The 14,450-nt window shown below is 49.5% G+C and overlaps 1 protein-coding gene across 4 annotated transcripts in view; it reads left to right on the forward strand.

Annotated features, from left to right (window-relative positions):
- The first annotated feature begins 12,020 nt into the window (after nt 1-12,020).
- Nucleotides 12,021-14,450, forward strand: part of RAP1GAP2 (RAP1 GTPase activating protein 2) — a 1,112,678-nt gene continuing 1,110,248 nt past the window's right edge. For all 4 annotated transcript variants that reach the window (XR_012298693.1, XM_073667801.1, XM_073667807.1 and 1 more), the window contains exon 1: nt 12,021-12,219. Coding sequence is in view for 3 of the 4 variants with exons in the window: in XM_073667801.1 (XP_073523902.1) it covers nt 12,029-12,219 (191 nt within the window). In the remaining variant the exon portion in view is untranslated. The remainder of the gene's footprint in view (nt 12,220-14,450) is intronic.

A 14,450-nucleotide genomic window follows, 5' to 3' on the forward strand; every position in this document is an offset into this window, starting at 1 on the left:
AAATTTTCCATTGGTCACTTGTAAATAGGAGTGGCGGGTCTAAGTGTGTGTGTTGATGGTGGTGAGGTTTCTATGAAGAAAGAATGAAAATGGTGGAAAAAAAATCTTTAAATCCACTTCAATATAATATTTAACATTTACTTTAGAAGTTGCTTAGCCTATGTTTATGTTTATGTTTTGCAATTTATTAACTCAAACTGTTGTGCATTAATTTTGCTGATTATCTAATAGAAAAAGCAAAGTATTTCTTAATTTGAACTGTTTAAACGGTTGTCCTACTTAACACTCATTATGTTAGGCAGAGCAAATCAATAAACCTAAAAAAGAATGGTTCCTGCTCTGGTAGACTCAGCGTGATCACATATAATATGGACGCCCTTTCATTCAAATAGGCACTGCAGTGAAAATGTATGGACATCTGCTGCTCTCCTCAGTGACATCAGCTATTCACCAAAGAATCTATCACTAGGGCTGCCAAAATCCTTTTACTTTTGTATTGAACTGCTAAGCCTAGAACATGCCAAACAACTAAGAGATAAAAAACAAAATTAGAAAATGAATTTAAAGGAACTATAAAGTCATATATTGATGTACAGTACTAGCTATTGAGCCCGTTCTACGCCCAGGTGGTGAGCATTTTTATTGGTATATGGTCTCCCATGCTGGTATGTGCTGCCCCCCTCCTGGTATTTGCGCTGCCCTGATCCTGTCTCCACCATCCTATCCTGGTATGCATGGCAACCCTCACCCCAAATCCTGGTATGCATGGCACCCCTCATCCCCAATCCTGGTATGCGTGGTGTAGCACCCTGAGGATTCGGCTGCTACAGGGGTATTGCACCTCAACCCAGAGGTGTGATATTCCACTCCCGGGTAAGGATGGAGTGTGGAACTGAGCTCAGATAGACTGCATGCACTACATACATCCCATTCCAGAGGAGCAGGCCGACGGTACTCCCACTTAGAAATGTGCAGGTACAACCGAGCCTGTTCCTGGCTGGAGTGGGAGGGGGGTGGTACATCCCATGTAGTGTAGGGGCAGATAGGGGGAGCAGTCTGGGTAGTGTTAGGAGCTCATTGGGTGCTGGTCACCTGAGCTCACACATAGAGGGATATATAAGGAGGGCACCAACTAAGATCAGGGTCAGACGCAGAGAGTCAGTCAGCTGCAGAGGACAAGGTAAATGCAGAGAGCAGGAAACAGCAGCCCTGGAGAGAGAGAGAGGAGAAAGAAAGAGAAAGACCCAGAGGGGGAAGACTGAAGGGACCCAAGAACCCAAATTAGAACACCGGGTGAGGAGTCAGCATCAGGGTACCGGAACCCAAGCTGGTGGGGGCAAAAACAATCCCCAGCCAGAGACCGGAGATCGTGGGCAGCGTTTGCCACGGTCACCCACCACATTCACCCCGAAGGCAAACCACATGAAGGGTCAGGGAACCCAGGGCCAAGGGTGTCCCAAAAGAAGGCCCGAGGGAGCTGGACCTAGGTGAATCACTGGTGGGGACGGCTGAAGAAAGGACAGAGGGAGAGCTCAGGGCCACGCTCCGGACTTGTTTGGGGGTTGGCTGGATCCAGGACCTGGTGGACGCAGCACGGCTCGGGTGGTCACTAGCAGCTGGAGTGACCAGTACAACATCTGCAGTAAGTAAACACCCTTAACTGCACAACCCGAGTCTGTCTTCATTGCCAGCTGCACCGCACCACCACAACCCCCATCCTCTGCGCCTGTCCCCTCTGAGGCTATACCCCTCCCGTTGGGGGTTATCCCACCAAGCTGCGCATCCACCATCAGCCTCAGCGGACCCTGCAGCAGCGGCGGCCACAGTGACCGCATCACAACGGGTGGCGTAGTCGACACAAAAGAACTTTAGTAACATCTGTAAAGCTGCCACATAACACTGAGCTTGACGCCCTGGGCACGGGGCCGGGTCACAGCCGCTCGGAGACTACAACCCCCCATCTGATCCGGTGCCGGGTATTCCCCTCAAAAAGGAATATGTCCCAGGGGGCGCGTCAACTTTGGCGTAGTCGGCAGGATAGAACTTTAGTAACATCTGTAAAGCTGCCACATAACACTGAGCTTGACGCCCTGGGCACGGGACCGGGTCACAGCCGCTCGGAGACTACAACCCCCCCCATCTGATCCGGTGCCGGGTATTCCCCTCTAAAAGGAATATGTCCCAGGGGGCGCGTCAACTTTGGCGTAGTCGGCAGGATTACGTGCCCGCAACACCCGGGTACTGCGTGCCTGAAGAAAAGTGCAAGTTTACCTCAGAAAGAAGTCTCCCGCCGGTTCCGGAGGGTCCACGCCATCGGACTCCATCACCAGTCGTTTCCCACCGATTGTCCGCCATTTCCAGCTTGTTCCCGCCATCTGCAGAGTTTCCCGCCACTGGGCGACGCTTCCCGCCAAAACCGCAGATTTCCCGCCTTGGAAGAGCAGCGGACGCCATTATGGGCGTGCCAAAGGAGGGCAGGAGGCCACCTCCCATCGTGGGCCAGGACAGAAAATGGCGCCAAAAGTGGAAACCGCCCCCACCAACAGAGACTGTGATGCTGGAGGTGTCTGTCAGCGTGAAAGAACTCCCCCTGGAGCTGACAGTCACCGAGTTGCCCCGGGACCGCCCTCGAAGTGGGAGGAGACGAAAGAGAAGAGAAAAGATGGGTGTCGCTTGGAGGAGTCTGGAGCGAGCGCACCCGGAGGCAAGAGGTCTAATAAGGAGTAGCGGAGGAGCTCACCCGGAGATGGAGAGAAAGCAGAACAGCACCGGCCCGCTGGCCAGGAGTCTGCTAGAGACCGAGGAAGGAGGGCAGAGCAGCACCGGCCCGCTGGCCAGGAGCCTGCCGGAAGCCGAGCAGAGCAGCACCGACCCGATGGTCAGGAGCCTGCTAGAGTCCACAACCCCGCTAGGTCTAGCGGAGATCCTAGCGCAGCTCCCCCGAGACCGGGAGTGTGCACAAACTGCCCTGGAGGGCCTCGCAAGGAGGATGGCCCGGGTACAGCGCGAGATACTGGCGGAGTGGAGCCGGGAGATGGCCCAGCAACCAGAGACCAGTCAACGGAGCACGCTACCCTGGAAGAGGAAGCAGACCGCCTCTGAGGATGGCGCAGGAGGACCCAAGGCCGGAGACGGCGCCGAGGAGGGAGCCGAACGCATGGAGGCAGGTAAAGGGGACGCCTATACCCCAAGCCGTGACACCGCTTACCTGCCCCAGCTCCCCGTCGCAGAGCCCGAAAGTCCCCCTGCTGTGCCCGTAGCCGCCAGGTCACCGCCATGGACTAGGCCCCGACCGGAAGCCGCCGCCGCGACCCCTGTGACGTCACACGCACCGACCCGGAGCGTGACAAAGCAGGAATTACCACCAGCCTGGTCGCAAGGCCTAGTACCCCCGGGCGCCGCACCACCAACAGCGCCCCCTACCTCCGCGGAGCCTCCGGCCTGGCTGCAAGGCCAGGTAGCCCAGGGCGCCGCCGTCCTAACGGTGCCCTTCACCTTCCAGGTGCCCCAGGCCTGGCCGCAAGGCCTGGGCAACCCGGGCGCCACCACCACCGCGCCCGCGCCCGCAATACCAAGGGTGCCACACCTGGGGGAGGACCTCTTCAGCCAGCTCACATGGCCGGACGGGCAGCCCTTCATCTGGCCCGAAGGATACCATGAGCTGGGGCGGCAACAGAGACGAGGGCCCTTGTGGGAGCCCCTGATCCCGGCTCCGAAGCCCGTGACTCGGGTCTCGCCTCCTTTGGAAGACGCACAGTTTGAGTGGGACCCCACCGGAGAAGATCTAATGGGGTTCACTCAGGAAACTCGGGCAGTCGCCGCTGAGCGGACTGAGTGTTGTCGTCAGCAGCTAGCAGAGTTTACGAGAGAACGGGAGGAGAGGCGGGCCAGAGAACAACAGGCCCAAATCCGGAGCGCGGAGCAGAAGAGCCGGACTAGGAGGAACCCCCGTGCAGCGCATTGTCCCCGCACCATCGGGACAGTGATAAAGTTCAACCCGCAGCATGGGTGGGGCTTTATTCGGGACCGTAACAACCGCGGTGACGTTTTTGTGACTCGCAGAGACGTCGAGTCCCACCTGCCGGAAGGTCACAAAGGCCGTGACCTCTACGTCGGAGATGAGGTCACTTTCACCCGGCACAAGTGTGCCAAAGGACCTTACGCCCTCCACGTACACCGCTTGACGGAGGAGGAGTTGCGGTACGGAGAGGAGGAGCCAGAGGACCCGGACGGGTCTGAAGAAACATCATATCAAGGAAGAGCAGGAGGAAGACGCCGTTAAGTGCGACAGAGAAGTGATGTAAATAGTTACCCAATCGGGGTATAAAGGAACTGTTGCTGCTGCTAAAATAGTCCCCGTTGGGACCAGTGAACTGTTTACCCGTTGACCCCTTCATCCTACAGGCTGAGGACTGTGAGCAGCCATTCCCTTCCCTCTACCTGGCCGAGGACTGGGAGCGGCCAACTTCCAACTTCCCTGTATATAGTTGCGCGTCCTAAAGCGCCCCCTACCGGTTTTATAGAAAACCAGATTTTCTAAGAGACTGTCGCACTTTTCCCGGACACACGTTGCACAGTGTCCGGAGGAGGAACCAGAGACAAGAGAAGTCTACGAGAAAGTTTTATCTGATAAGATATGTTATATATATAATGTTTTATATGTTTTATATGTTTATATGAAAATTTTGTATGTTTTTGGTGTTTTTGTCTTTACAGCCCGAGGACGTGCTGTGATTTACCAGGGGGGAATGTAGCACCCTGAGGATTCGGCTGCTACAGGGGTATTGCACCTCAACCCAGAGGTGTGATATTCCACTCCCGGGTAAGGATGGAGTGTGGAACTGAGCTCAGATAGACTGCATGCACTACATACATCCCATTCCAGAGGAGCAGGCCGACGGTACTCCCACTTAGAAATGTGCAGGTACAACCGAGCCTGTTCCTGGCTGGAGTGGGAGGGGGGTGGTACATCCCATGTAGTGTAGGGGCAGATAGGGGGAGCAGTCTGGGTAGTGTTAGGAGCTCATTGGGTGCTGGTCACCTGAGCTCACACATAGAGGGATATATAAGGAGGGCACCAACTAAGATCAGGGTCAGACGCAGAGAGTCAGTCAGCTGCAGAGGACAAGGTAAATGCAGAGAGCAGGAAACAGCAGCCCTGGAGAGAGAGAGAGGAGAAAGAAAGAGAAAGACCCAGAGGGGGAAGACTGAAGGGACCCAAGAACCCAAATTAGAACACCGGGTGAGGAGTCAGCATCAGGGTACCGGAACCCAAGCTGGTGGGGGCAAAAACAATCCCCAGCCAGAGACCGGAGATCGTGGGCAGCGTTTGCCACGGTCACCCACCACATTCACCCCGAAGGCAAACCACATGAAGGGTCAGGGAACCCAGGGCCAAGGGTGTCCCAAAAGAAGGCCCGAGGGAGCTGGACCTAGGTGAATCACTGGTGGGGACGGCTGAAGAAAGGACAGAGGGAGAGCTCAGGGCCACGCTCCGGACTTGTTTGGGGGTTGGCTGGATCCAGGACCTGGTGGACGCAGCACGGCTCGGGTGGTCACTAGCAGCTGGAGTGACCAGTACAACATCTGCAGTAAGTAAACACCCTTAACTGCACAACCCGAGTCTGTCTTCATTGCCAGCTGCACCGCACCACCACAACCCCCATCCTCTGCGCCTGTCCCCTCTGAGGCTATACCCCTCCCGTTGGGGGTTATCCCACCAAGCTGCGCATCCACCATCAGCCTCAGCGGACCCTGCAGCAGCGGCGGCCACAGTGACCGCATCACAACGGGTGGCGTAGTCGACACAAAAGAACTTTAGTAACATCTGTAAAGCTGCCACATAACACTGAGCTTGACGCCCTGGGCACGGGGCCGGGTCACAGCCGCTCGGAGACTACAACCCCCCATCTGATCCGGTGCCGGGTATTCCCCTCAAAAAGGAATATGTCCCAGGGGGCGCGTCACGTGGCACCCCTCAACCCCAATCCTGGTATGCGTGGCACCCCTCATCCCCAATCCTGGTATGCATGGCACCCCTCATCCCCAATCCTGGTATACATGGCACCCATCATCCCCAATCCAAGTATGCGTGGCACCCCTCATCCCCAATCCTGGTATGCGTGGCACCCCTATCCCCAATCCCGGTATGCATGGCACCCCTCACCCCCAATCCCAGTATGCATGGCTCCCCTCACCCCCAATCCCAGTATGCATGGCACCCCTCACCACCAATCCCAGTATGCATGGCACCCCTCATCCCCAATCCCGGTATGCTGGTACCCCTCACCCCCAATCCTGGTATATATGGCACCCCTCATCCCCAATCCCAGTATGCATGGCACCCCTCACCCCCAATCTGGGTATGCATGGCACCCGTCACCCCCAATCTCAGTATGCATGGCTCCCCTCACCCCCAATCCCAGTATGCATGGCACCCCTCACTCCCAATCCCAGTATACATGGCACCCCCCACCCCCAATCCCGGTATGCATGGCACCCCCCAACCCCCATCCCGGTATGCATGGCACCCCTCATTTCCAATCCCAGTATGCATGGCACCCCTCATCCTTATCCTGGTATGCATGGTACCCCTCATCCTGGCATGCATGGTGCCCGCATTGCTATCCTGGTATGTATGGTACCCCTCATCCCTATTCTGGTATGCATGGAACCACTCAGCCCCCAATCCTGGTATGCATGGTCCCCTCACCCCCAATCCTGGTATGCATGATCCCCTCACTGCCCAATCCTGGTATGCATGGTCCCCTCACCCCCCAATCCTGGTATGCATGGTACCCCTCATCCTGGTATGCATGGTCCCCTCACCCCCAATCCTGGTATGTGTGGTACCCCTCACCCCCAATCCTGGTATGCATGGTCCCCTCACCCCCCAATCCTAGTATGCATGGCCCCTCACCCCCAATCCTGGTATGCATGGTCCCCTCACCCCCCAATCCTGGTATGCATAGTTCCCTCACCCCCCAATCCTGGTATGTGTGGTACCCCTCACCCCCCCAATCCTGGTATGCATGGTCCCCTCACCCTCCAATCCTGGTATGCATGGCCCCCTTACCCCCCCGAATCCTGGTATGCATGGTCTCCTCACCCCCCAATCCTAGTATGCATAGTTCCCTCACCCCCCAATCCTGGTATGTGTGGTACCCCTCACCCCCCAATCCTGGTATGCATGGTCCCCTCACCCCCCAATCCTGGTATGCATGGCCCCCTCACCCCCCCCAATCCTGGTATGCATGGTCCCCTCACCCCCCAATCCTGGTATGCATGGTCCCCTCACCCCCCAATCCTGGTATGTGTGGCCCCCTCATCCATTTCACGCTGTACAGACATACAAAAAAATAAACACTTATACTCACCTTTCTTCCCTGTGCTCCAGCGCTGCTGCATCCTGTTCTGCCAGAGGCCGGGGGAGGAGTGTGGCACCGGAGTACGCGCATGCCCATACTGCGCTGTTCAGCGCCATTTTGCTGAAGACACACTGCAAATGTGTCCTTAGTAAAATGGCGCCGGATAGCGCTATGCACATGCGCCGAACCGACGCCTCACTCCTGCCCCGGTCTCCGGCGAAGAGAGACGCCGCGGCAACGCTCCTCTCAGTCAGGTAAGTATCTAAGTATGGCGCCTGAGATTGCGGTATGCGTTCACTGTCTACGCATACCGTGATCTCCGGCGCCATACACTTCCTCGTACCTGTAACGCCTGGATGCTCTCTTCTGTCTGGAGCCAGACTGCGTGTCATGCATGCACAGTCTATAGAGGCTTCAGACAGAGACACGCATCCCAGGTTATATTATAAGCACCAGGGGCTGAAAACAAGTGCCATGAACTCCGGGCTGTCAAAAAAGTGTAGGTCCCTGTTCATGTGACTGGATCATGTGACAACCATAGTAGATATATGGCCCACAGCACTCTCTTTCAGAGGGACGCAAAGTCTAAAAATACAAGGAACCCACTTGGAAACAATATAGCTCAACAAGTAGTAAACAGCATCCAAAAAGGTGATATTCCAATCAAGACTTGTTTCATTCTGCCATTTACAAAAGACGACATTCCGACCTACGTTAGGTCCTTGACAGGTACTTGACAAAGTCTGGAAATGTTGTCTTTTGAATATGGCAAAATTAAGGAAGTCTTCATTGGAATATCATCTGTTTGGACACTGTCTACTACTTTTTTAGCTGAGTCATATGACAAGACACATGACATAGGTGCTTTAATGCATCTCTGCTCAAGGATACATACAAAGACTGGAAAAAAACATCATGCACACATCGCCGTGCAATTTTTTTTCCTTATGCATTACCCAACTTATGGCATTTGACTCTCACATAGTATATATGATCCAGTTGATCAAACCCCACAAAGAATAAGTACCGCACAATAGACAAATACCAACCATATTCAGAGGCATTAGTCACTGTAACTAAAAAGGAAGGCACTGTATATAATGAGGGACAACACTGTATATATTATTAGGTGAGGATACATTGTAATAATTATATACATAATAAGAGAAAACGCTATGTAATAAGGAATAGTGTTAGTCATAAAAAGTGAAAACACTATGTAATACGGGATGACGTTATACATTACAAGAGAGAACACTATGTTATAAGGAACAGTGTTTTACATAATAATAAGGGACACTATTTAATAAGGACTATACATAGCAAATTGACAGGCACAACCAAAATATAAAGTCTAGGTGCTTAATACTCGTATAGCAAAAACACATCAAAAAGGGACCAAGAGCTATATGAATAATGGCAGTGCACAGTAGGTATCATGAAAAATACAATAATGTATACTTATTCTTTGTTACACTATATCATTTCACTTTTTACTGTATGGTACCTACAGTATTTTTGTACTAGATAGGGACCTTTGTTGACATAAGGTATTAGATAGTTCTGACCACTTATCATGGTAAGCCAGTTTGAGTTCTATGTGTAGCCCAATTATGCTTTTTAAAATTCTTTTTAACTATTGGCATTTTTCTTTCTGTTATGTATTTGAGCCTGAATAAAATTGGCATTTTTTCATATTTTGCTACCTCACAACCTGGAATTTCTGTGTTTTTTTAGGGTTTGCATCAGTTCATGTAAAAAACATGCGTACAACTGTGAACATTTGGTTTTCTTTTTTGATGTGAAGCAAACAACGAATAGAACAAAATAAATGAAAACTTCAGTGTGCATAACAATTCACCCCCCTAAAGTCAGTACTTTGCAGAGCCTCCTTTTCACTGACTGACTGAAACAGGTTTTGCTGAAGAATATTCCTGTATTTTGCGCCACCGGGTGGCACAGTGACGCAGTGGTTAACACTGCAGCCTTGCAGTGCTGGGGTCCTGGGTTCAAATCCCACCAAGGACAACATCTGCAAGGAGTTTGTATGTTCTCCCCGTGTTTGCGTGGGTTTCCTCCAGGTTCTCCGGTTTCCTCCCACACTCCAAAGACATACTGATAGGGAATCTAGATTGTGAGCCCCAATGGGGACAGTGACGATAATGTATGTAAAGCGCTGCGGAATATGTTAGCGCTATATAAAAATAAAGATTATTATTATTATTATCCATCTTCCCCTTGACTTAGACCATTTTCCCTGTCTCTGCTGCCAAAAAACATCCCCATAGCATGATTCTACCACCACCATGTTTCATTGTGGGGATGGTGTTCTTGGGGTGATGAGCTGTATTGGTTGGCTCAAGACATAGCGGTTACTTTGGTGGTCAAAAAGGAAAGTAGAGCAGTGAGGAAAGGAGAGCTCAGCTATAGCGGTTCAGAGCAGAAAGCCCAGGAATATATTGCTGTGGGTTTGTGGGGACCCTGAGACAGCAAAGGAGAAGAACAGTGGGATGGGCTGAGGCAACATGTAGATGGAATCTGGAAGTATTAGCAAAAGATTACTGGTCTTGCCAGGCTGGGGCATGGGTTCTGCACTGAAGAGGGCTGATGGAAGAAAAGAAGGTAATCTTAAAACATGAAGGGCTCAAGATAACTGTATCATGTAACTGAACTGTTTCTTCGGCCTCCTTCACACGTGCGTGAAAAAAATGGATGCCACACAGACTGCAAATGTGGACATGTGAAGGAGGCCTTACAAGTTGTGTGCCACTAACCACAATACTTGAATCTCGGTGTAAAACAGAAGCTGTAGCATTAGCTGTGGATTGCCGAATTAAATGGCAACAAACAGAGCCATGGAGGAAGATGTGTAAGGAAGGCATGAACACACACAGACAAGAAGGAATCTGTTTCACTAGTGTTTAGTGTTGCAATGAAACACCTCAGCCTGAGCGTCCCTTACAATGCTTGCAAGCAGCTGCTCAGATTTTTTTGCTGATATTAAAGGGGTCGTCCGATACATAAAATGCCCTTTATAAATATCAATATTTATGCCTTATTACTTTTGTTTGCAATTTGCTTCTTTTTTTTAAATTTCCTACTGTTCTGTTAAGTGACAGCATCTTCTTTCACTGCCACCCCGACACTTCTTCTGTCCCCGCCACCACACAGTTTCAGTCCCGTCCAACACGCAGCTCCTGTCACCACCCTGAAAAGAATCATCATCAGGGAGTGGGGAATAGACTTGATGGCTGAGGCTGATCTGCTAAACTGATGGGTATATGGCTCCATGAGACTCTATGGGTCAGGCTGCTATCCAAGAAAAAACATACAGCACTAGGACGTGTCACACAGATGTGTGAATTCAGCCATACTCAACTCACTCATCTCCTAAGGCTATTTTTATTAAGTACTGGATCCTACTTGCCATTTAAATTTGTAGGCTGTTAGCCTGGGAGAGGCATGTTTGATTAACATTATGTGGTTGTCCACTACTAGGACAAACCCCTCTTAAACTAAATGTTTGGCCCCGACAAAATAAAAAAACTTATACTCCCCTCCCGTGCTAGCGCCGTTCCAGTAGTGTCGGCACTCGCGGTCCTGGGGCTGTGATGCGATGGAATGACACGTGATGCTCGGCGCCAAATCAGTGCTGTTCTCCCTGTCCCCGCTTTCCGACAAACTGGACATGAAGAGGAAGTCCGGGATCCGCTGCAGCCCTGACTTCCTCTAAATGTTCAGTTTGTACGAAGCCGGGGACAGAGACACCAGCACTTATTGGGCGTCGGGCACCACATGTTATTCCACCGCACCAGAGCCCCAGGACCGCGAGTGCTGACACCGCTGAAACTGCGCCGGCACGGGAGGTGAGTGTAGGTTTTTTTATTTTATCGAGGCCGAAAATTTAGTTTAAGAAGGGGTTGTCCTAGGAGTGGACAACCCCTTTAAGGGCACTTTCTCATGTCCGATTTTTCCACATACAAGAAAAACTGACAGATTATTCTGATCAGACTTTGATCAGAGTTTGATCAGGGTTTGATCACAGTGTTCTCCGAGTGTCATCAGTTTTTCTCGTACGTGTAGAGGGGAAAAAAATAAGTTTCTACACTTTCTCCTTCTCCTCACACACCCATAGACTTGCATTACTGATTTTGAGCCAACCCCCAGATCAAAATTGGACCCGCCTCTGATATTTCCCGTGGACCACTCGGTCCGAGGAAAAAATCATACATGTGCACAGCCCTATAAAATATCATAGGTACATGTGCGATCCGAGAAAATCGATGACAGCACTCGTATGAGAAAAAAGGGAGTGTGAACAAGCCCTAAGGGTCCTACCAAAGAGAGACTGCCTGGTGGACTCACATGATTTGTCCAATTTGTGTGCTAAGTACCTTCATTTTGATAAGTATATTCTATATAGGAGTAATGTAGTCTAAATTTCATATATTTAATGTTTGCATACATCTTAGCGCTTACAGACAGCTATATATCTTTTTTGTCTATCTATAGATCTATATATTTTTATACACATAGTCCATTATTAATAGGTGCATTAGCACTGGCTGCATGGTGTGTACATACACATATAACACAGCGGGCTTGCAGCAGTGTGCACTAGCCTGTGTGGCCCCCTGGTGGCTGGTTGGCTGTATGTCAGCATGCCAACGGAGACCCGTGAAGCATTGAAACAGCAGGTTAGCAAAAGACAAGCACATCGTCTCCTAATAGCAGCAGAGAGTCACAGCTTCATCTCTGCTCTGCTCATCTGGAAGACTGGCAGAATAAAGCTTCCTGACGTATCCTGCAAAATCAAGGCTCTAATTTGTAGACAAGGCTCCCTGCCACCCAGGTAAGGCTGCCTTCATCTGCTGGTGGGCTTCCCAATAGAGGGGCCGGCATGGGGACCATCTCCCCCAGACTTCTGCACAGACTATGTATTTACATGCATGCTGTCATTTTGCACTTGTGTATTTAACTGTTTCCCTACAAACTAATCCATTTCCAGGCTGTACATTGACTATTATTGCTGAATCTGTGCCTGGTTGGTCTTTGCATTTGGTTCTAGAAGTTAGATAATAAGGGGGATTCATTGCTGATTGTAATCTGAACCTGTTGGTTGGGAAAATCCTATATGATGTAAACAGCTCTATTTTTTACTTTGCCTAAGGGTAAAGCTGGGCATTTAAGTATTCATGATGGCTGGCACTATTTCATTTTATTTATGCCTGGGCTGTACCACTTAGCTCTATGACAAAATTGGAATTCCCTATATGTGATAGTATCAAGAATTAAGCACCTATCAGTAGAATGAAGGGATGATTTAGGTGAAGCAGTAATCATTTTGGAAAGCTCTTGGGTATGACTATGTACCTGTTGCTTAAGCAGAAAGATGCCTTTAAGGAAGGCTGAAGGCTATGGAAAGTTCTCCCAGTAGATGACAGATCTGCTGGAGGAGAGCAGTGTGTGATGGCACAAGGAAATGCGGTCCCATTAAGCTGGTAAAGGGAGCAAGGCGATGAAGCTCATGCAAAAAAGGACGAACATGTCATTTGTTATTATATAAGGAAATGTTGATTTGATAACACTTCCTGTGGTTTCTTGCTGTCACCGAGCTTCATCCCATATAATACGCAACTATTAAAAAGAAAGTGTGTTGCATTCTTCATCTACAGAATATATGGCTTCTAGACTTTCATGTGATTCCCCGCATGCATTATCTTTTATTATTACGTTCATATTACAAATCATTTTGACTACTAATGGCTGCATGCATAATATGTCTCCAGAATGGTCTGTATTATGGGCTGCTTCCTGTGATAAAGTAGGCAGCAGTAGAACTGTTGTGCCTGCCGATTTCTGTAACGTATTATTATTATTATTATTATCCTGGACTGCTTCGATGTGCACCTATTAGAATATTTTCCAATTTTGTCCAGATATAAAAAGGTTTAGATATATCAAGTACTTTTCAAAATATTTGCCCCAGGTGCCCTACCATTTACAGGCACCTGTCACCTCTGCCTCATTTAGTATTCCTCCCCGCAAGTTCCTCTTGACCTTGATGGTTCCTGCTACTCTATAGACAAGTTGCTACTGTTATTTGCTCACCATACTATGTAACCACTGCTTAGGGCTATTATTTGCCACTTTGTGTTTTATTATTATTTGTATTATTATTTTTATTATGTAAATAATGATAGTATTACTCTCCATTCACCTTGATCTGAAAACATAAGAGTGGAGACCGACCATATTTTGGTTGTGGGCTTAATCTGACTCATTTTCTAAAATGTTACAAATATAACAGTACCTTCCATTATTTTTTATGAAAGGGAATGTATTCAATTCCTGGAATATATCTAGGGACTGTAAGAATAAGAATGCGACACCAATCATAGGTGTCATTCAGTCATACTGTGTATAAGCAGTGAATGTGTACCAGATGTAGACCATGTGTAGTGTCCCTAACCTCCATGTGTCGTGGATAGATTCCTCTGTTACATCCTGCAGGGAAGTGTTAAGCTTCATCAGCTAGACTAGACTGCCTGGGAAAATTAAACAGCACATATATAAGATATAATGATATGATAGCTATGGTGTCCTTGGCTGTACACAGTATAGACACTGGCGTGACCATGGCGTGAGGATATTGCAGCTCCGTCACACAGAGGGAGAATTGTCACCGGTAGTTTTACTGATCTGATGAGGAGAGGAGCATTTGTAAAAGGCAGTGGCCCCGTCTCAGGTTAAGACACCTGCTACTTTACTATTTTTAAGTAATCAAAACTATAGATGTGATGTAGATGGGTCATAACAATACATCTGGACGATCCCCCAAAAAATCAATAAGACTCTCATTTCAACATGATAGAGTTTTGCAGGGAGTGTGGAGAGGGAAAGGTCAGCACTCTTATTAATTCAGTTCACAGCTATAGATCGCACTTGGGTGATTTATATTGGTTGTAAGGGCTTGTGTCATTCATCATTTTGACTTTGTGATAAGAGTGTTTACTGCTATTATTCCTCTGCTGTACTGTACTGTACCGCCAGATGCAACTGCGGCCCAATTTGTGCTATCGC

Source organism: Phyllobates terribilis, unplaced genomic scaffold (assembly GCF_046119375.1).
Source record: "Phyllobates terribilis strain yellow unplaced genomic scaffold, ASM4611937v1 Scaffold_2__4_contigs__length_985480577, whole genome shotgun sequence".
NCBI lineage: Eukaryota > Metazoa > Chordata > Amphibia > Anura > Dendrobatidae > Phyllobates > Phyllobates terribilis.